Below are 21,035 nucleotides of genomic sequence, written 5' to 3'. Positions count from 1 at the left end.
ACCCGGATGAAGCCTTTGACTAGGGTAGATTGCTTTGTCTGCTGTCGTGCCATGCGGCCATTTGGGGTCACACTGGAATGAAATCCTACCTAGATTTCCCCCAAGACCCAACAGCCACCCTCCAAGTGCCAGTGACTGTCCCTCAGTAGGGGGAGCCTCAGAGCCTGGCTTCCTCTGGTTTGCCCTGAGGTCTGCTAACAGGTTGGGGGCCAGACTGAATTGTTCTGTTAAACACAACCTCTGAGGTGGAAGACCAAGGACGGCAGCAAGGCCAGAGGGCTCTGACAGCGCGTCCCAGGAAGGTCCCTTTACTTCATCAGCCGGTTGTTTCAGTGCCAGCTCCCCCACGTCTTCCCTTCGTCCGTGACCAGCGCCTTCTGCCAGAGGGGGCTGGTAAATGGGGCCTCCGTGCCGAGGATGCCCCCGGCTGGTGTGGACGGAAATCTGCACTGAGGGCCCTGCCCAGCCTGAGGGTCCATCCTGGAGCTGGCGTTCCCAGAGCCCCAGTCTGGATTCAGTCCCCTGGCCTGCCCCTCCAGCACCCTGCCTGTCCTTTTCCTTCATGGCGCTGTTTACAATTTGAAAACATGCATTTGTTGGTTTAATCGTTTGTTTAATTTTCACTCTTCAACTAGCTCCAGCCCCATGAGGACAGGAACATGCGTGTCAGTCCCCATGCTGTCCCAGCTCCTAGCACACAGATGTCTCCTAGCACACAGCACACAGGTGTACGCTCGACCCAAAGAGGGACCCAGTCACCGTGTGTCACTTGACCAAATGCTCCTGTGATGTGGAGACCCGGACAAGAAATGACAAATTGTCCTACTTCTCACTCTGTCAGGGCGCGACCAGGATTAGAGGATGCTGAGATTTCAGGATTTGTGGAGGGCAGGGTTTCGTTAGACATAAGTGGGCGATGAGGGTGTGTGTGTAAGGGCCGCGTACAGGAGCCCCCTGGGCCCACCTCCAGGCATGTGTTCATCTCCCATGAGAGGGACACAGCATGAATCTGGGCCAGGACATGTTTTTGGCATGGGGATGGTACTGTATACTTGTCCCTTTAGAAGAAAGCATTAATGCCTGGGAGAAATTGAAGTTTAACTTTGATCTTTTTGTACCTGGTTCTAGAAAGCCTATTCTCATGACCCTTCCTCCTCTTGGAGACTTGCCCTTGGCCTCAAGCCCCAACCAAGCCGTTTTTCTTTATTTGCAGACAGAGGAGAGCTGTTTGTGTGGGGCAAGAACATCCGAGGCTGCCTGGGAATCGGTCGCCTGGAAGACCAATATTTCCCGTGGAGGGTAAGGCTGGGCCGGGCGGGTGCGAGGGTGCGTGCCCGCAGGGCAGACTCACCTGATGCAGCAGCCCGGCCAGCACCGGGTCCCGGGCTTCCAGTCCCTGTGGTGCCTGTAAGAAGCCTCCTCAGAGGCTGGCCTCGGGCACACGGGTGCCTCAGGGAGGAGCGAGCTGCAGGCCGGGTGCCTCGGGGCTCCGAGAGGGAGAGGGTTGAGATAAAGAAGTTGACGTGCCAGGAGCTGTTTACAGAGGCCCGTGGGGAGGACTGCTGTACAGTGGATTTAAAAGAAAGCGGGATGTTTAATGTTCAGAGTGCCTTACCACAGCCATCAGAGTGAAACATGAAGGCTCTTCTGAGGGGAGGATGCGATTACACAAAAAGGCTCATTTTAGAATTAAAGGGGAAGAGGGTTCCTGCTTAAGTTGTAGTTTATCTTAGTGTCGTTTACTAAGTCAGTTCTTTAAGTTCTTCAAAAAAAAAAAAAGGCTATTTATTTTTTTGAATACAGAACATATGGACGTGGTACAAAATGTATTATGAAAGATAAGTCTCCCGTCTCTTGTCCCAGAGGCAGCCACTGGTTCCGGTTTCATCGTTCCCTTCCAGAGATAGGCTCTGTGCAGAGGAGCAGGCGCCTGTGTGCGTGAGCGCCTGTGTGCGTGCACTTGCGTGTGTTCGCGTGTGTGTACGTGCCTAAGTGTTTCCTTTGAAGGTTAGGTTTTAACGTGTTTTGAGGTTGTGTAAAGCATTTTTTAAAAAACACATGTAAAAATGGAAAAGAAACGTGTAATAAAATAATAAGGGGGACTTCCCTGGTGGCACAGTGGTTAAGAATCTGCCTGCCAATGCAGGGGACACGGGTTCGTGCCCTGGTCCGGGAAGATCCCGCATGCCGCGGAGCAACTAAGCCCGTGTGCCACAACTACTGAAGCCCAGCAATGAGGGAAGCCACCACAATGAGAAGCCTGCGCATTGCAACGAAGAGTAGCCCCTGCTCGCTGCAAATAGAGAAAGCCTGCGTGCAGCAACGAAGACCCAACACAGCCATAAAGGAAGGAAGGAGGAGAGAGAGAGGGAGAGGAGGAGGGAGAGGGAGGTAGAGAGGGAGGGAGGAAGAAAGGAAAGAAGGAAAGGAAGGAAGAAAGATTTATCAGTCAACAACCCACGGAAAATGTTTCAAGGCACTCACTTTGGTGTTTTAGGGGCTCTTTCTCTCAGCCCTCTCCTTGGCTACTGGCTCTCCTGGCTCCCCTGAGCTCGGCAGGCCCTGACTCCAGTGCTTTCTCTAAGAGAACACGTCAAAAGGGAGACTTTAAACTTGTTGGAAAAAAATGACTGTTCCCAGCCTGGCTGGTGCTGACCCACTTGTTCCCGGGGGACCCCACCCCGGGTGAGGAAAGGCATGGCGGCGGGTGGTCAGTGGCCGGCAGCTCAGGGAACACGGAGCAGTTAGAATCCTGCTGGTTCTGGGAGCTTCTCGCAGCCCTCTCTTTAACAGCCCCCCCCGCCCCCCCCCACCACAAGGGACTTCCTTCTGAGGGGCAGCTGGGGAAATGGCCAAGCAAGTGGGTTTTGAATGAATGACCGTTGTGACTAGGGGCTCCCCACCTGCCTCATGTCCTCCCAGTTAGAGCGAAGATCAGCCGTGAAATCAGGTTTGAGAGCGTTTTCGTTGTCCAAGTGGCCGGGCCAGGCTTGGCCTCTGTGGTGGAGTGCCAGGCCTGGGGGCCGATGCCCCGTTGTTCAAGCCGGACCCCTGCGCCGAACGTCCCTCTGAAGTGTCGTTCCCGGCCTCCATGCCATCAGGGAAAGGGCACTCTGGTCTGTTCCTGTGACGGCTGCTTTCATGCCCCACACCATTGTCTCCCCCTGTGTGTCTGTAGAGCTCCTTCGCCCCCCGTGTCACCTTTTGGTCGGGGTTGGGAGGATGCTGCTGAGGTCCATGCCAGCTCCAAGATGCGAGGCTGGGGTCTGGGACTCTGGGTGGTGACAGGAACCAGGTTTTCGATCAACTAGGTTGGATTCCTTAAAGGTTAGTCTCTTGTTGGGTAGTTGGACCTTTCTCCAGTCTGTTCTGTTGTCGCTTAAAAAAAAAATTGCAGGTGATTTTTATTCCTTAAACAAACACTATTTTCTTATTAATCTTAAGTAGGGGATATGTTACATCATTTAAAAAGTATTCCAAGAAAGAAAAAAAAGAGTAAAGCCATGTTTGTAGCTCCTACAGTGGTATCATCTAGTTATTCTTAGACTTACTTACAGAGCTTGGGCTTTTCTGATGATTCGTAGGCCTAGGAAGTGACATCTGAGTCACCTGATTGAAACCTCTCCTTCCGGAAGCTGTCCAGGATGTTTTCCTCCTCCACATTGATGCTCAGAGAGGTCCAGTGATTTCTTTAAGGTCACACACCTAGTAAGAAGCGGAGGACTTCCCTGGTGGCTCGGTGGTTAAGAATCCGCCTGCCAGTGCAGGGGACACGGGTTCGAGCCCTGGTCCGGGAAGATCCCACATGCCGCGGAGCAACTAAGCCTGTGCACCACAACCACTAAGCCTGTGCTCTAGAGCCCGTGAGCCACAACTACTGAGCTCACGTGCCACAACTTCTGAAACCCGTGCGCCTAGAGCCCGTGCTCCGCAACAAGAGAAGCCACCGCAATGAGAAGCCTGCGCACTGCAAGGAAGAGTAGGCCCCGCTCGCCACGACTAGAGAAAGCCCGTGTGCAGCAACAAAGACCCAACGCAGCCATAAACAAAAATAAATAAATAAATATTAAGAAAAAGTGGAGCCAAGAATCAGACTCAGAATTTCTGACTTTAAGACATCACCATGGTCCCCCTCCTCTGCGAGGGCCTGAGCTGGGTTCCCCTGGAGTCCCCGCAGTGGAGGGAGGGCGAGGTGGAGGTGGGGACCCTCTGCCCAATGGCAGCCCTGCGGGCCTGGGAACAGGACACTGGGGAGAGCTTTCGAGTGGCGCCACCCCCACCCCCACTCAGGCCGTGCCCTAACTTTCCATCGCACATGACCGCCATTCTCAGGGGCCGGTGCTTTGCACCGTCTCTCTTATGCTCAGAACAGCCTGTGAAGGTTGGGCTGCCCCCAGCCTGCCCCCCAGCCTGCCCCCGTGCACACTGACTTCAGGATTCGAAGCTGCTGGCCCAGTCTCTCAGCTGTGCAGTGGGTGGGCTGCGACGTGAACTCGGTGCTCTGAGTGCAGATGACGCTTCCCCCTCGCCTTGCGCCTCTCTGGTGGGGCTTGGGTTGGAGCACAAGCTGGGAACCCTCTGCTTCCTGGGCCTCTTTCTTACCTGGCTGCTTCAGGAGCCACAGGCCCTGGCAGTTCTGACGCCCCAGGGGAGGGCGCGCAGGGGCTGGGCCTCCCCGCAGGCTGAGCCGGCTCCCCTCCCGGGTGTGGCCTGGCTCCTGGGTGCCGGGCAGGGCATCCTGGGTGCAGCTGAGTGAGGACACGGCAAGTCCGGTGGCCGGATCACGGCTGGCCCAGCGCTCCTCTCTGCCTTCCTCTGCCCTTCACCTGGTGGGTGTGTGTCTTGGGAACTTGTCCTGGTGCAGAGCTGTTCCTACACTGATTCTGCTCAAACTTTTCAGAGTCACTCAGGCCAAATATGGTCCGTTTTCTGGAACTGTTTGCCTTTGCAACAATGTGAGTGTAAATTGGTTTAGAATAGAAAGTCCTTTTAACCCTGATGAGGCCACAAATAAAACGTGGCTGAGGGCAGCCTTCTCTTGGACTCAGTTCAGAGGCTGACAGTGAGAGGCAGTTGGCCAGGGGGAGCTGGGGCCCCGGGAGCCACCTGCTGCTCCCCAGAGAGTCTCCTGGGGCCAGCGTCAGCCATGACCATCGTCCCGGCGAGTCAGCCAAGGCGAGGTGGCTCCCTCTGCTTTGGGTTCTGATGGTCACAGCCCTTGGGGAACAAGGACAGAGGTGCCTAAGTGTGACAGCTTGGCCGCAGGTCAGCGCGGAGAGTGGCCCTTTCCTGGGGAAGGTCAATAAAGGTGCTCTCGTGGCCCGGGGAGGTTGCTAGGAGCTCACCTGGTCTGGTCACCCCAGGCAGCATGTTTTCTTCTGCTTCTATGGCCAGACTGGAACGCTTTCTGCAGCTCTGGGCCTTTGCGATGAGCTGAGGGCACCGCTGCATGTTTGTTCAGTGATTTCTGTAACAGGTTTTGCTGAAGGCGTTTGTTTAGGGACGGGTGAGTAGCACGACTTGGCTGCTAGCATCCGTTTGCCTTGTGGCCGGGAGACCCTAATGGACTTGTCTCTGAACGGTTGATGTTGCTGCCTCTGGGCTTTTAGGGCAGGCCATCTGGACGAGGCCTTTCCCTCTGAAGCTCAGTAAACTCCGCAGGCTGTTACAGATCCCTCTCCAGCTGTCACGCTGCCCCGCTGAGCACTGCCACGGGGGAGGGATGGCAGGATTCGGATCCGGTCAGAAGAGCAGCGTCGGCGTCCTGGCCGGGCTGAGCGGGAGGTGGTGCAGGTGCTCTGTCTTAGAAATTGCCCCCTAAGAAGACACTACACTCGCACCGGCTTTCTGCGTCCAGAATCTCTGGAAAGACAAGAAACCAGTTAAAAGTAGTTTCCAGCTCAGAGGGAAGGTGGGGAGCAGGGCACGTGATGACAGGGTGGCGTCCAAGGGTATTTAATACCTTTTCTTCTTTTCTCCTGAGTGTCATTTTATATCGTAGCCACGTGGCTATCACCTATTCAAAGTAATTCAAAGTAATAATAACATTTATAATAATAATACAACAAGAGGAGAAAGCAAAGTGCCCCTCTCCTGGAGAACTGGGTGGCTGTGTGCACCTGGAGATGCCACCTGTGTTGTGGGCACCATGGAGTTTGGAGGGAGGGGGTCCATCTCCACGGCCCTTCTGCGGGGCAATGAGAGTCAGTGTCAAGGCCAGCAGGCTGGAGCCTCCACACGCACGAGGCTGTCCGCACTTCACCTGGAGGGTTGGGTCTGCCTGTGACGAAGTGGTGTCAGTGTGGGTGAGTGTCGGCAGGGCTGCCAGCCAGGCCTCTGGCACCTTCTGAGACGAAGCAAACACCCCTCCTCTGGGGCGCACAGGACCTGGGAGCAGCCTGCCTGGGTCTGGAGCTGATGGGTAGAGCGGGTGAAGACACTGGGCTGGGAGGCCTCCTTCCCACGGTGGACCCTGAGGGCAGGGAAGGGCAGGGCAGGAGGGTTTCTGGAGCTGCTCCAGGGAGCTGTCTGGTGTCCCCTGGGAAGGGTCCCTGAACAGCTGGCTTGAGCGCAGCTTTGACCTCTGGGGAGTCACACTCATGGGGAATGGCCTCTGTGGGGTGTGCACGTCCCGGGACGGTGCAGGCAGGGTCCGTGCGCGTGCCCAGAGCGGCCTCTTGGGGGGTGCTGCCCGGGTCTGGGTGGGGGGTCAGGACGGCCCTTCCCACGGTGGGTGCATCTGCCTTTCCCAGCAGACCTGCCGGGTGGGTGTAAGCACCCCATTTCCAGGTGAGGGAGCCGAGGCTCAGAGCAGTTACGTCACCTACCCAGAGCAGAGCCAGGGTCAGGCCCTTGATCGGCCACCGCCAGGCCATCTCTCCTCACGGTGTGCTGGGTCTTGTTTGTTCAGGTGACGATGCCTGGGGAGCCTGTGGATGTGGCGTGCGGTGTGGACCACATGGTGACCCTGGCCAGGTCCTTCATCTGAACCTCCTCCCCGGCCCGCTCGAGCCAGGCCTTGGCCTCAGGACCGCTTGGACTGCGCAGCAGAGGCAGCCGCTGGGGCTCTGGATGGGGCCCGAGAGGGTCGGGGCCCTCCGTGTGGTGTGCCGCGCTCCCCGGCAGCCCGGAGCGGTGTGACTGGAGGTTCTGGGACGGGGTCCCCCCTCCTGCCGAGGGTGAGACGTGCGATGCCGCCGTTATCAGCCGAGCCCCAGGGGTGTGTGGCCCCGGCAGGGCGAGGATGATCTGCTCATCTCGGCTCCTTCTGGGGAACACACGATGGCTTCTGGTGTCACGTCTGGTCTTTGGAAAGCTTAGCCCGTTCAGCCGTCTCTGCTTGCTGCTGGGACACCGACCGAAACCCCTTGCACTGGAGTTCTCCCTGGAAATGCCAGTGGGCGGCAGCCCAGGACCCTGTGGGCCCACGGCTCTCAGCAGCCTTGTAACCATTCTTACTGCCTGGCTTAGAAGACTTGAGGAGCCCCCTCGGGAGGAAGAGCGAGGCCAAATTCTTGTGGGCCAAGGGCTCTGAACACATCCTGCGAAAGCTTGGCTGGAGTACTAGCCTTGGAGAAGGAAAACTCAGAAACAGTGACAAACATCTGCATTAGTGTAACTTGCCTTTTCTTTAAAAACTTTAAAAAATCTCTCTTGGAATAAAGTCTATTTTCTGCTTTTTCGTTTTTAAGAACTGGAGAGGCCTTTTTATTTTAACCTGATCATTTAGAGATTAGCTTTCAAAAACAAGGCTTTTGGTAAAGAGGCAACTAGAAACCAGTGAAAAATACTCTAGAAGGCAGTCCCACTTGAAAACTGTTTGTTTTCTGAGCAGAGTCTGCTCCCACAGTGCAGTTGGGAGAAAATGATGAAGTGTAAAACCAGCTGGGCAATCATGTCGCAAAGCAGGCTCTCGCTCACGGTTTGCCTACATCCCCCATCTTTTATTCATTCACTCAACAAACACTGTTGTACCCCATACTTGTCAGGTACTGTTGATCCCACTGGCTCACATGGTGGCAAACAGAACCCCTGTAAGCAGGTCTCATGACACTTACATTCGAGGAGGCAAAACAGACAAGCAAAATGCAAAGTGCATTAGGTGGTTGCGTGGGCCGTGGAGGAAAAGCCGGAGAGGGACAGACAGGTGGTGCCGGGGGCGGCGGTTTAAAGCGGAGCCGTCACTGACCCGACATCCTCGCTGCGACCTGAGGCAGCTCGAACCGGCCAGGCGGTGTCTGGGGCAGCGGCCCTGGGACCCCTCACTTGGGCTCCTACCACCTCCACTTCTCTGTAGGGGGACCAGTTCTTATGTTTATTACAGCAAAGTTTTTCCATAAACTTGAAACAGAAATTGAAAACCATCTGTCATTTTCCTTCCTGGAGCGTCTAGTTGGGCCGAGGACCATGTCACCCCAGTGGTGAACGGCAGTAGTCCATCCTCAGGGAGATACACGCCTTGAAGCACGTGCTGATTTGAGGAGGGTGATGTCCCCGAAGGGCAGGCCAGGGTCCCCCTAGTGATGTTCGGGGACCGTAGGGGATGGTGGTGATGGAGTGTCTCCGTCGAAGGTGGGAAAGGTTTTTCGCCTCCCCTCGTCCCCTCAAGTGGCAACCATGACTCAGGTCCAGTAATTACTTCCACCTTGGACACGGCACCCAGGGTATATTAAGGGACGTCTTTGGATTTGTCTTAAAACCCAGTGTTGGGACTTCCCTGGCGGTCCAGTGGTTGAGACTTCGCCTTCCAATGCGGGGGGTGCGGGTTCGATCCCTGGTCAGGGAGCTAAGATCCCACATGGCTCATGGCCAAAAAACCAAAACATAAAACACATGCAGCATTGTAACAAGGTCCATGAAGACTTTAAAAATGGTCCACATTAAAAAAAAAAAAAAAAAAAAAAAAATCTAAAAAAACCCCCCAAAACCCAGTGTCTCCCAGTGGGGTCTGTGCCCTTTGTGGCGACAGGGGTTCCCATCTGCCAGGCCCTTCCCATGGCTGTCCTCTGTGCTCGTGTCCCTTCTCAGCTTTTGTCCTGTTTTCAGCCTCTCCCAGCATTTAACACAGAGGCCTTCTACACCATTGGCTCAGCTGCTGTGATTTCTCATTTTGTTCCTGTGAAGGGTCAGTGTTTCAGGCTCTGGGCTCTTCTCACGTTATTGAGTGCATGGATGACACCCTGGGTGAAGCGACCATGGGCCACCTCTGACGTGATCTCTCTTCTCACACTCAGACTCTGTCCATTCACAGATGTTGGGGCCAGTGCAGAGCCCTGAGAAGGCGTAGGGACTCCACCGCCGTTTTGGTGAGTGGACAGCCCCTTCCAAGGCACTTGGGTCTCCGCCTTCCGTCCCCTGAGCCCCCGGCAGACGTGCAGGCTGCCACTTCATAACGATTCTGGGGGAGGGACGGCTCTCACTGTGTGCAAAACCTTAAATCAGCTAATGGAAGACGTGGCTCACCGCTCTCATCAGGTCAGTCCTGACACACTCAGAATCCTGTCATGACCACTCTTGTCCCCTGAATAGATGGTTGCCCATAATAAGTGCCCAAACACTCATGCGCTTGCTGTGTTCTGTGCGACAGTCGGATGCTGAGAACCACAGTCGAAACGGTGCTGACTTGGCCCAGCAGGTGACGGCCTAGCCACGTGCCCGGCTAACCAGGCCCAGGGCGAAAGCTTGGGCTGCGTCCGTGAAGATTGACACTGTTCTCCTGTGTGACACCCGGTCCCAGCACCTCCCGACCGGCAACAAGAGTGACTCAAACTGTCTTCGTGGGCTATTCTTTTTTTATCAGAACTGATCAGCTGCCTCGTGTGGTGTGACGTACAGACAGACCTTGGGGGCAGCACCCAACACAGGCCCGGCCCTGTGAGACAGCCATCATCCCAGTGCCCGCCTAGCCCAGGACTGACCCCCAAGAGCTTATCCCCTCCCCCGAAAGCCCCATACCTGCCTTTCTCTCTCCCAGGATGCATTACCAGCCACCCCCTGAGACTCAGCTTGCATCGATCAAGAAATCCCGGCCTTTCTTCCACACGAACGTTGCTATTTAACCTGGAGCAACAGCCGGCCAGATTAAGCTTGAGCTGAGACAGTGTTTGGAGTCCTTCTAAGATGTCTTTTCTCAGATTTGGGGCCACACTGAGGTGCGTGCTCAGCGGTCACATTTAGAAGGATAAATCCAGATACCGTGGTCACCTCCACAAACCAGGAGTCCACTGTCTTGCCAAGGAGGCAAACAGGTGAGATGGTGGGGGCGGGGATGGCCCATGGGGCTGGAGAGTAGAGTAGCTTAGTCTTGCCATCGCTCTGGTAGCCTGGTGGCAGCACAAGTGCCAGGAGACCAGAGAGTAGAGGACATGAAGCCATGCCCATCAGAAAATGCCCTGTTTGACAAACGAGACCTCATCAGACTTAAAAGCTTTTGCACAGCAAAGGAAACCATCCACAGAACAAAAAGACAGCCTACGGAATGGGAGAAGACATTTGCAAACGATGGGACTGACGGGGTTAATAGCTAAAATATACAGACAGCTCATACAACTCAATAATAATAAAAAACAACAACCACCCAATCAAAAAATGAGCAGAAGACCTAGATAGATGTTTCTCCAAAGAAGACATACAGATGGCCATCAGGCACATGAATGGCTGCTTAACATTGCCAATTATTAAAGAAATGCAAATCAAAACCACAATAAGGTATCATCTCACCCCGGTCAAAATGGCCAGCATCAAAATGTCTACAAATAATTAACGCTGGAGAGGATGTGGAAAAAAGGAAATCCTCGTACACTGTTGGTAGGAATGTAAATTGGTGCAGCCACTATGGGGAACAGTATGGAGTTTCCTTAAAAAACTAAAAGTAGGGACTTCCCTGGTGGCGCAGTGGTTAGGAATCCGCCTGCCAATGCAGGGGACACGGGTTTGAGTCCTGGTCCAGGTAGATCCCACATGCTGTGGAGCAACTGAGCCCATGCACCACAACTACTGAGCCTGTGCTCTAGAGCTCGCAAGCCACAACTACTGAAGCTCGTGTGCCTAGAAGCCCATGCTCTGCAACAAGAGAAGCCACCACAATGAGAAGCCTGTGCACCACAACGAAAAGTAGCCCCAGCTTGCTGCAATTAGAGAAAGCCCATGCACAGCAATGAAGACGCAATGCAGCTCAAACCCCAACCCCCCCGCCCCAAACAAACAAAAACAAAAAAAACTAAAAGCAGAACTACCACATGATCCAGCAATTCTACTCCACTCCTGGGAAAATGTCCAGAAAAAACAAAAACGCTCATTTGAAAAGATATATGCACCCCGGTGTTCATAGCAGCACTATTTACAATAGCCCAGACATGAAAACGACCCAAGTGTCTGTCAACAGATGATTGGTTTAAGATGTGGTGTGTGTACACACACACACACACACACACACACACACACACACACACACACACACACACACAATGGAATATTACCCATAAAAAGAATGAAATATTGCAGCAACATGGATGGACTTGGAGGGTATTATGCTAAGTGAAATAAGTCAGAACGACAAAAGCTGTATGATATCACTTATAGGTGGAATCTAAAAAATAACACAAATGAAGCAATATACAAAACAGAAACAGACTCACAGACATAGAGAACAAACTCATGGTTACCAAAGGGGAAAGTGGGGGAGGGAGGGATAAATTAGGAGTTTGGGATTAACAGATACCCCCTACTACACATGAAATAGATTAGCAACAAGGATTTACTATATAACACAGGGAACTGCATTCAATATCTTACGATAACCTATAATGGAAAATAATCTGAAAAAACATATACAAGTCAATCACTTCCCTGTACACCTGAAACTAACACAATACTGTAAATCACCTATAATTCGATCAGGAAAAAAGAAAAAAGAAAACGCCCCATTTGAGTCTACCTTTGGAGACAAAAAGCGACCGTAAGCTGTTCCATAGCTGCAGCCGACCTTCATTCCAGTGGGGGCATGTTGAAGCAGAGGCTGATTGGGTACATTCTCCGGAGCACCGTCCATACGCCAGGACCTGCCAGTGCTTGGGATGCAGCAATAAGGACGCATCATCCTTGCAGGTACACTGGGGCTGACTGCCCCTGATCACTCTGGCCTCAGAATGGAGGAAAGCAGGATGAGGCCACTGCCCCACAGAGCAGCCAAAGGAGGCGGTGTTCTCCATGGGGACTCTGGGATTCCTTTATGCAGATTCTGCCCCTTAACCCCGGCCTTCTCAACCTCGGCTGTGTAACAGGATCATCTGGGGATGTTTTTGTTTTGTTCCTGATATACATTTTGTTTATTCATTCATCAGTTGATGGATATTTGGGTTGGTTCCACTTTGGGGCTATTGTGGATAATGCCAAAACATTCATGTACACATTTTACGTTAGCCCAGAGTTTGATTTTTTGGGGAACATTCCCATACAAGTTTTTGGGTATGTTTTCAGTTTTCTTGGGTAGATACCTCAGATTGGGATTGCTGGGTCCTTCATTTAAAGTTTTAAGTTTTGACACCTGTATTGTGGAATCCACAACACACTGTAATACTGAGTTCCTAGGCACTGATTATCTATTTCCTGGAATACAACTTGAGCTGCTACCTACAGGCCTGTTAGGGGGTCTCTGCTCACTTCTCCTCAGCTCTCTCTACTCAGGACCCTCTCAGTGCCCAGTGCCTATTAGTGTGGGGAGATGGGCTGCGGTCCAGCTGATGGCTGCCAGAGCTTCCCGCTGGTCCAGCTCAGGTGGACAGCTCCTGGAAAACATCTCAAACGAGATGCTCCAAGACCAACTTTTGCAAGGTAAAGACCTCTGTGGTCTTTCTACCCCTTTATGCTACCCTCCACTGTGTTTATAGGAACTTTCTTTAACCATCAAGGGATGTTAGAATAACTCACATTTTCTTGGCCGTCCTTCCTGCTATGCATTCACACCTCTTGCCTTCTCTACCACATTCATTTTTTTAAAAAATTGAGATGTGAGTCATATACCGTAAAGCCATTTTAAAGTGTACAATTCAGTGGTTTTAGCCTATTATCTGTGTGGTGCAACCGTCACCACGATCTCATTCCACACTCTCTTTGGAGAGCTAGTTTTCACCATCATGAGCCCCTGCTTCCCCACCAGCTGAATTAAAACCAAGGGGAGGCAAAGTGACTACAGAGTATGCTCTTTCCTTCTGTGGCCCTGCATTCCTTTTATTACTCTTTAAAAAACTTTTATTTATTTATTTTTTGCCACACCACACAGCATGTGGAATCTTAGTTCCCTGACCAGGTATCGAACCCTCGCCCACTGCATCCCTGAATTGGAAGCATGGGGTCTTTAACCACTGGACTGCCAGGGAAGTCCCCTTTTTATTACTTTTTAAGAGCGGGTTGGGGAGCTTTAAAAACTAGACTGAAGCCAAGATGAGTTGAATCAGACTCTTTGGGGTAGAGTCCTGGCACAGGTAACTCTCCCCACTCTCCAGGGGAGTCTAATGTGCTGGGGTAAGAACCCTGCCAAAATGCAGCCAAAGCTGCTCCCACGAGGAATTATGCCCTGGCTGGGGGAAGGGCACATTCATGGTTTGGAAGGTGGGACGCCAGCCAGTCCTCTGCATCTGTGATGCCCCCCACCATTCCTGACTGCATGGCGAAGGCCCTTGAGTTGGCCAGGGTCATCTCTCCTGAGAAATGAGGCCAGGATCCTGGCTGCCCCCTTTCCTCCTTCTATCAGCCATATTCAATAACCCAGACTCACCATTCAGATGCTAAGTTTGGTCTCCTGCATGAAGTCCTCCGTCGCTCCCCATGGTCTGTAGCAGACTGGGAGGCCCCCAGCTGGCCTGAGAACCCACCTTGCATTTCAGCCTCATTTCTACCAGCCCCGTCCATTTCCTCCCTCTCACACTTTGCTTCTCCATTCCAGCTACGCTCCCCTCTAGGCCCTCTGCGCCTTTGCTGTTCCCTCTGTTTGGGTCCCCCTGCTAAGCTTACCAAGCTCAACCCTAACGTCCTGGCTTCTTGTTCCTCCTACTGCCGGGCAGTGGTCATGGCCCCAGGGCACAGCATCCCCTTGTGGTGGAGCCTGGCACTGCAATCCCTGGGAGAGCCTGTTTTCACATCTTTACACCTCCTGGAGCAACTCAGGCGCAGGGGCCACAGCAGCGTCATCTGGGTCTCCAGCCCCAGGCACAAGGTCTGGCACCACCCTAGAGACAGTGAACATGAGTGAGTGGTGGGAGACTGTTTTGGGCAATCAAGAGTGCCCACCCATGTTGTGGCTCCAGTGCGATATGTGAAGGGTTGCAAACCCCAGAAAGGCAAGCCTTCACAGCAGCCAGAGCTTTCTTGGACTTGGGGTGGTGCATGAGTGCTTTAGCTCCCATCTTCCCTCCCTTCCATCTCCAGGGCTGCTTCTGTGAGGCAGGGGTGAGGGGATGGTGGGGCCCAATGTAGGCAGAACCCTGCCCTGCTCACATCTGTCCTCCATGGAAAACATCAAAGAGGGGCAGGGTGAAGGGCGTCCAAGGTCCAGGACCTGCTGGGCTCAGGCCTCTTTCTTGCCTGGGCAGTCCCAGCATCCACCTGCCAAGGGGGCAGGAGCTCAACCCCAGAGCGCTTGTGGGAGGGACGCTGACCGTGCCCTCCCTCCTGCCCCCAGGGTGTCTTATCTGGAGGCATCAGCTCCTGGGCTTCCAGCACCAGGAAACCTTTCCTGGGGGTGTGACATTCACAGCAGGGTTCCAGCCCCTGATCCTTCCCCTGCCACCAGCAAGGTCCTATCCTGCTCCAGGGGTCCCCGGTCCCCCAGGCCCACCTCTGCCACAGACTTGGGGAGGAATGGTGAGTGTAGAAGCCAGTTTCCAAAGTGGCCCCCAAGGTTACCTTGACCTCTTGGTTTTCGCACCCTTGTGTGGCCTCCTCCACGGTCAAATCAGAGCTGGGCTGCATGACGACAGAACATGATGGAGATGATGGTACATGAATTCTGAAGCTAGAAGAAAAACTTTTTTTTTTTTTAGGTCCTACCTTGGTCCTTGAATCCCTTGCTCTGGGGGAAGCCAGGCACCGTACGACGAGGACACTCAAGCAGCAGAGACCCACATGGAGAGGAACAGGCTTCCTGTTGACAGCCAGGCCCACCTTGCCAGCCATGTGGATTAAGCACCTTGGAAATAGACCCTCTAGCCCCAGCCGAGCTTCAGATGCCTGCAGCCTCTTGAGAGACTCTGAGCCCAAGCTGCTCAAACTGCTCCCAAATTCCTAACCCACCAAAACCAGGACACACAAATAATCATTTTAAGCCTTACATTTTGGGGCAACTTGTTATACAGCACTGGGTAACTAATACAGTCCCTCTCGTTCTCAGGGCTATTTCCTCTCTCGGATTCTTGCTTCGGCTCCTCCCAGCTCCTGGCCTGTTCCCCCACCCAAGGTATGGAGAAGGGAGAGAGATGAGACATAGCCCTGGATCAGCACAAAATCAGACAGCCGTCAGCCAACATCATTTTTTTCTTTCATTTTAATGAACACTTTACAAAGTACAAAATATACTGTCTTTTTTGGGGGGAACATTAGGTACTTTTTTTCTCTCTGTCATACAGTACATGAATCTCAAGGGTTTTGTGTTTTTTCAAGAAAGAAAGAAAGAAAGTGTGAGGGCCTGGGGTACAGGGCTGCCCTGTTCTCCCCTCGCCCAGACCTTGGGACAGATGCAAGTGCCGCTGCTACTGCTGGTGACCTGGGGCATGCCAGGGGAGGGCCAGACCCCCAAGGCGAAACCCTGGGCAGGGCAGAGGCCCCTCTGAGCCCTGCTGTGCAGCCAACATCCACTCACCCCCATCTCAGGATAACGGAAATGATTTTGGCAAAGGGCAAGTGGAGGGCTTGGGGTTTTGTTTGCTGTGACACCTCCCCACCCCCCGTTTTGGAGCCAACCCTGCCCAGCTCTTCCTGGACCATTTTCTGAACAGGTAAACTGAAGCAGTGGACAGGAAAATGCACTGGGCTTGGCCTCTGCCTTGGGACCTGAATTTGGCCTGTTTTTCACCCACCCCACCGGCCCTCCACTCTGGTTTCCAACTTCGTTGGATGCTCTGCATGGACGAGCCCCAGCAGGCAAAGGGGCACCAGCCCCCAGAACCCCTCCCTGTAAATACTGTCTTCAGGACTGGCTGCTTCTGAGGAGTCCGCCCAGCAGGTCTAGCCCTTGGCTGCATGGACCTCCGGGCCTCTGCAGGGCAGAGCACAGCCCCTGCACGGACACCTCTGCCCTGTCTGTCCGCAGAGCAGTTTTAGCAAAGTCAAGGGGGGTGGGGCTGCCTTGCGTTCGAGGTCTGCTGCCCGCACCCCTTCAACTCTACACGTGGCCCCGTGGTAAGAATGTACCCAGGCCTTGAAATACTGGACGAGCCAGTCCCTCCACTCGGATCTGGGTTCTGCACGTGTGTGCTCGCGTCCACACTAGGGTGCGTGACACAGCGCACACTCACTCACGTGTGCGTATACACACACGTGTGGTCCTGCCCAGAACACTGCTCTGACGCCCAGCACTTGCCGCGTTCACAGCCTCCTACACCGAGAACCGAACCGAGAGCCACAAGCTCCCTCCCCACCAGGCTGCCCACGAAAGCAGGGGCCAGGCCGCAGGCTTCTACCTGTGCTCCAGGCCACTCCTGGTGCCCTCAGCCCCAAGGACAGGAGGCTGCCTCAGCCAACAGCTCCCATCCTTCCCTCCCAAGAAAGTAGGCTTCCCAGGAGGGCGTGGGTTTCAAAGCTGAAGACCATAGCCCACCCCGCAGCTTTCTCTCTCCCTCGGTCAACGGAAAAGGGTCCTTTTGCTGCCTCTGATTTGAAAATGAAAGAATAGAAAAGAGCTGGCATGTGAGAAAAGGTATCTAGCTATACCAGGGCTCATCCCCCCTCACAAGTCCCGTCCAGTCTTCCCAAGCCCACCCTCTGCTGGGCTGACCACCGTCTGCCATCTTGGTTGACCAACATGCGCCATCTTGGTGGCTCCCTTCCCAGGCAGCCTCCTTGAATAGAGGGCCGCTGCCCGCTCCAGGCCTAGCCCCTGCCTCAGCACAGTACCCAGGAAACCTGTAGAGCCCAAGCCCCTGTCTTTCCACCGCTGGGAGACCCCGTCGTCCTCCCCCAAGCTCTGCCTGCCGAGCCAACCACCGACTCCGCTTCTCGGCGGCCATGACAGTAGTGCCCGGGGAGCTGCTCCCCAGCCATGGCTTACACTGGCCACAGACACATACACTGGGGGTGCTTCCTTCCTACCCGCCCCCCTGCCACAATTTTCCCTGAGGAAGGCGCATCAAAAATTCCTGGCACAGGGCTGTAGCGCTACCACCTGGAAGGTCCCCAAGGTCCCCTCTCTTAGCTGGGGCTGGGAAGGGCCCTGCTTGTGCCCACATCCAGATCCAGAGGCTCAGAAAGGTGGCCCAGGGTGGCTGGGAAGTGTGGCAAGAAGGGCCAGGTGGTGGGTGGACAGGTTCATCTTTGATTATCAGGCAAATGGTACCGCTGGCTTGGGCTAGGAGCCTGGCCCTTCCTATCCCCCCTGCAGCCTCCTCTCCTGAGCTCCGTGGCATCCTCTGTCACCACAGAGGGGACAAGCCCCAAATGACCATGCATTTTCTGGACACCACACTGGCCACCGAGGCCATGCTGCCCGCATGGGGAGGCCACAGCGGCCAGCTCCGGGTCACCTGGTCCCTCCCTTCCCACCGGGGGCCTGTGGCCCGGAGTTGATGGGAGGGGGAGAATGCTGGTGCTTGGGGGGTTCTGGACCCCTGGAATCCTGGGGAAGGGAGGTCTTATGTGCCTCTCCTGCTTGGATGGGTGCCCTGGGCTGAGGTCAGTGGTGTAGGCACCGCCTCCTGGGGGGCTCTGGAAACCCCTGTGGAGGAAAGAGGTGCAGAGTGGGCACTGCCCAACTCTTTGCTGGGTCAGGACTAGGGCCGAGGGAGAATGGGGTTTCTTAGGAACCAGGGGCGCCCATGTTGAGAGCCGAGCCAAAGAGGCAGATTTTGATAATTGGGGGCAGGGGTGAAGTGGGCGGTCGCGGCCCCTGGTCTCCCTTAACCTCGCGCCGCTCTGCAGTGTGCAGGGACCAGGCGGGTGAAGAGAGAGCGCAGCACTTAGATGGTTTGAGTTTTTCTGACCAGCGAACAGCACAGACTCAAAAGACACACCCGGAGCCCAGGTGGCAGCTCCTGGGCCACCCACTCACCCGCAAGCCAGAGCCTCGAGTGCCTCAGCCTGACAGGGAACCCTCTTCAGGCCACCTCTCTGGGGGTCTGGGGACCCCTGCGCACAGCAAAGCCAGAGATGGCTGGGGGCAGCCAGCCACCGGGGAGACCACTCATTCTTCCCCCAGATTGCTGGAGACCCAATCGCTGACTCACGGGCACACACAGGCACCGAGGATGCGCCGGCCTCTGCACACAGTGGGAGGATGGGGGTGTGCGAAATAGAGGGGGCAGGTTTTCAGGATGTTGGCTCCCGCCCTGTCAGCTGGATACACACCTGTACCTGTGTAGCCCAGAGAGCGGAGTCCTTGCACCAGCCCCTCCCGGGAACAACGTCAAGGGCATCCATCCGTCCCTTTCTCAGTCGGGTGGGGCCAGTCCCCAGGAGGCGACCTGGGGAAAGAACCTGAGGCTTCTAAAGCGAAAGAAATCAGGTGATGGGGCTGTGGGAGCAGACCTGGACGGAAAGCCGGAGGGCGCCCGTCCAGCTGGGCCAGGCCTTCCCGCTGAGAGCACCGGCAAGGGGGCTGTTCTGTTCCAGCTGTTCCTCCCTCTGTGCCACTGTCCCCCAAATAAAATAAGGGTGTCCAGGGGCCTTGGTCGTGCCAACAGGATTACAGGAAGGGGCCGAATCCAGCTTTCAAGGAAGATTCGGGAGGAGGGGGTAGGGACCCTCAACACCCGCCCCGGAGCTCAGTTCCTGGGCCGTTGGTTTGGTTTTTCTCTCAAGTCAGGGCCGAGGCAGCCAGCCGGCTTCTCTAATAATCGTATTGCCTATATACTTGAATTAAAAATATATGGTGGCTCAAAACGTGCCTGTGTGCACGGCAGACACCGCGGGGCGGAAGCCCTCACGCCCCCACACACACACACACACACACACGCACACACGCGTGTGCACGCTCACACAGTATATATTAACATATATATTGCTCAAGTATATATGCTATTTACAGTATATATCTATATCAACATAAAACACAGGTATTTATATGTGTGTACAATATACGTCCTAGGGGGTCTAGGGAGCACACGTTTCGGGGGGTCACGGGGCCGACGCGCTTGCTCGGCAGGGAGGAGATGCGGGGCAGTGCCACGGTGGGGGGGGGACAGACAGGAAGGGGTCTGGGGGGCGTGCCACGGAAAAATCAAGGCCTTCCAAGGACAGTAAGGGGACTCCCGGGGCATGAGGTGCTGCCCTGCCCACGTGGACACCCCCGTTTTGGAACCAGCAAACAACCGACATGTTTTGGTGTTTTGTGCAAAATGAATTAACAGAAAGAAAAAACACGTGGGTTCCGAATCAGTACTTGGGACCCGAACATCTGCAAGGATCCAGACGGACAGCTTCCCCACCTGGTGGGTTTCCATGGCTCAGAGGGTCCCACGCGGCACAGAGAATGGGGGTGGGGGGGCTTCACCAGCCCAAGAGAATGTTCCTTCTCCTCCGAGCTTCTCAGGGGTAGCACGTGTCAGCTGCTGCCCGGGCACCGAGGAGGACCCTGCGGGTCCTGCTTGCTTGGAAAACACTCCCAGCTGGAGAGGAGGCACGGGGGTCACCCCATTCTCCGAGGGGGCTGGCTTGCCACCTGGCTGTCCACCGCCCTGCGGCCCTCGAGTCCCCTCTGATGCTCAGAACCACTCTGCCTTGGCAGCTCCGTGGGGGGATGCCCCGGGGACCCCTGTATCGTAACAGACCTCTGCTCCCAGCTTTCTGCTCCAAAGGGAGGGCCGAGACCCCTGGAAGCAGCTCCCTTGTCCCTGGAGCCACAGGATGCCAACCAAGCGATGCCACACTCTTGAGCCCTGGCGGACTCAGCGGGCCATCCCCTGAAACTACTGCCAACTGCAGCCTGGGTGCAAATACATTAAATAAGAAACTAAAACAAGGTATGGTTTTCTCTATTAAGGCTCAGATAAGCTGCCTCCCAGGTCAAGTACTCATGAACACCACGGTCCCTGGACCGAGGGGTGGGTGGGCAGGTGAGTTGGGGGCAGAGGCCTTCCACTTTCCCCCAAAAGTGGGGTGAGGGGGCGGGGCAGGAAAACGGGGGAGCCCTGTGCTGGTCTAGTTAACTGCTGGGGAGGTGGGGGTGACCTAAGAAACAGCCCCTGTGCTGGGGCTGCCCACAAGCAGCCCCTGTGCTGGGGCTGCCCCCATTTAGGGAAACCCGAGGCTCTGCCAGCCCCAGGAGGGTCCAGGGAAAGCAGAGGGGACAGGAGCTCGTGCCCCAGGCTGGTGGGTCTCCTGGGAACCCCCCTCCCCCCGGGACTGAGCGCTTGTGGTGGGGAGGGTCTGGAAAGGCCCCTTTGGCAGTCTTGCTGGGAGTTGGGGCACAGGCCCTGTGGCTGGCAGGCCAGGTTCTGGGGGACTGGGGTCCCCCCTCCAGCTCAGGGCCCCACCCGAGCTCCCTTGGAGCCTCACCAGCACACGACCAGAGGGCTGCCCACTGGCCTCTACTCTGCAGGAACCAGCCCAGAGCCAATGGAACCAGAGACCAGTGACCACAGGGGCCAGAACCCCTACCTTCAAAAGGGCCTTCCGGGGCCCCATGAACTCAGCCCTGCTCAGCCAGCCCCCCAAGATGACCCGAGAATTGGTACTCCCAGTGTCCCGTAGAAGGTGCCAGCTTCCTTTGGCGTCTGCCCCCAGCCGTGGGCGAGGCAGGAGGAGAAAGTGGGTCAGCTCACAAGCTCCCTGGGCCTCAGACATCATTTTCTGGGGTAGGGGTGGGGGAAGGAGGCTGGGGGGGGGGGTCT

The 21,035-nt window shown here is 55.1% G+C and overlaps 2 protein-coding genes across 2 annotated transcripts in view; both read left to right on the top strand.

Moving 5' to 3' along the window:
- Nucleotides 1-7,693, top strand: part of RCC1L (RCC1 like) — a 32,627-nt gene extending 24,934 nt beyond the window's left edge. Inside the window, exons 10-11 of the mRNA XM_007468755.1 lie at nt 1,214-1,299; nt 6,911-7,693. Of these exons, the coding sequence (XP_007468817.1) occupies nt 1,214-1,299; nt 6,911-6,988 (164 nt within the window). The 3' untranslated portion in view covers nt 6,989-7,693. The remainder of the gene's footprint in view (nt 1-1,213; nt 1,300-6,910) is intronic.
- Nucleotides 7,694-19,942: 12,249 nt separating this feature from the next.
- LOC103083009 (uncharacterized) lies at nt 19,943-20,895 on the top strand. Its single transcript, XM_007468884.1, has 2 exons — nt 19,943-20,165; nt 20,666-20,895. Exons 1-2 carry the CDS (start codon nt 19,943-19,945, stop codon nt 20,893-20,895), a joined length of 453 nt encoding a protein of 150 aa, XP_007468946.1.
- Nucleotides 20,896-21,035: the final 140 nt, after the last annotated feature.

Source organism: Lipotes vexillifer, unplaced genomic scaffold, assembly GCF_000442215.2.
Source record: "Lipotes vexillifer unplaced genomic scaffold, Lipotes_vexillifer_v1.1 scaffold12, whole genome shotgun sequence".
Taxonomy (NCBI): Eukaryota; Metazoa; Chordata; class Mammalia; order Artiodactyla; family Lipotidae; genus Lipotes; species Lipotes vexillifer.
This window is presented reverse-complemented; position numbering and strand designations above follow the sequence as displayed.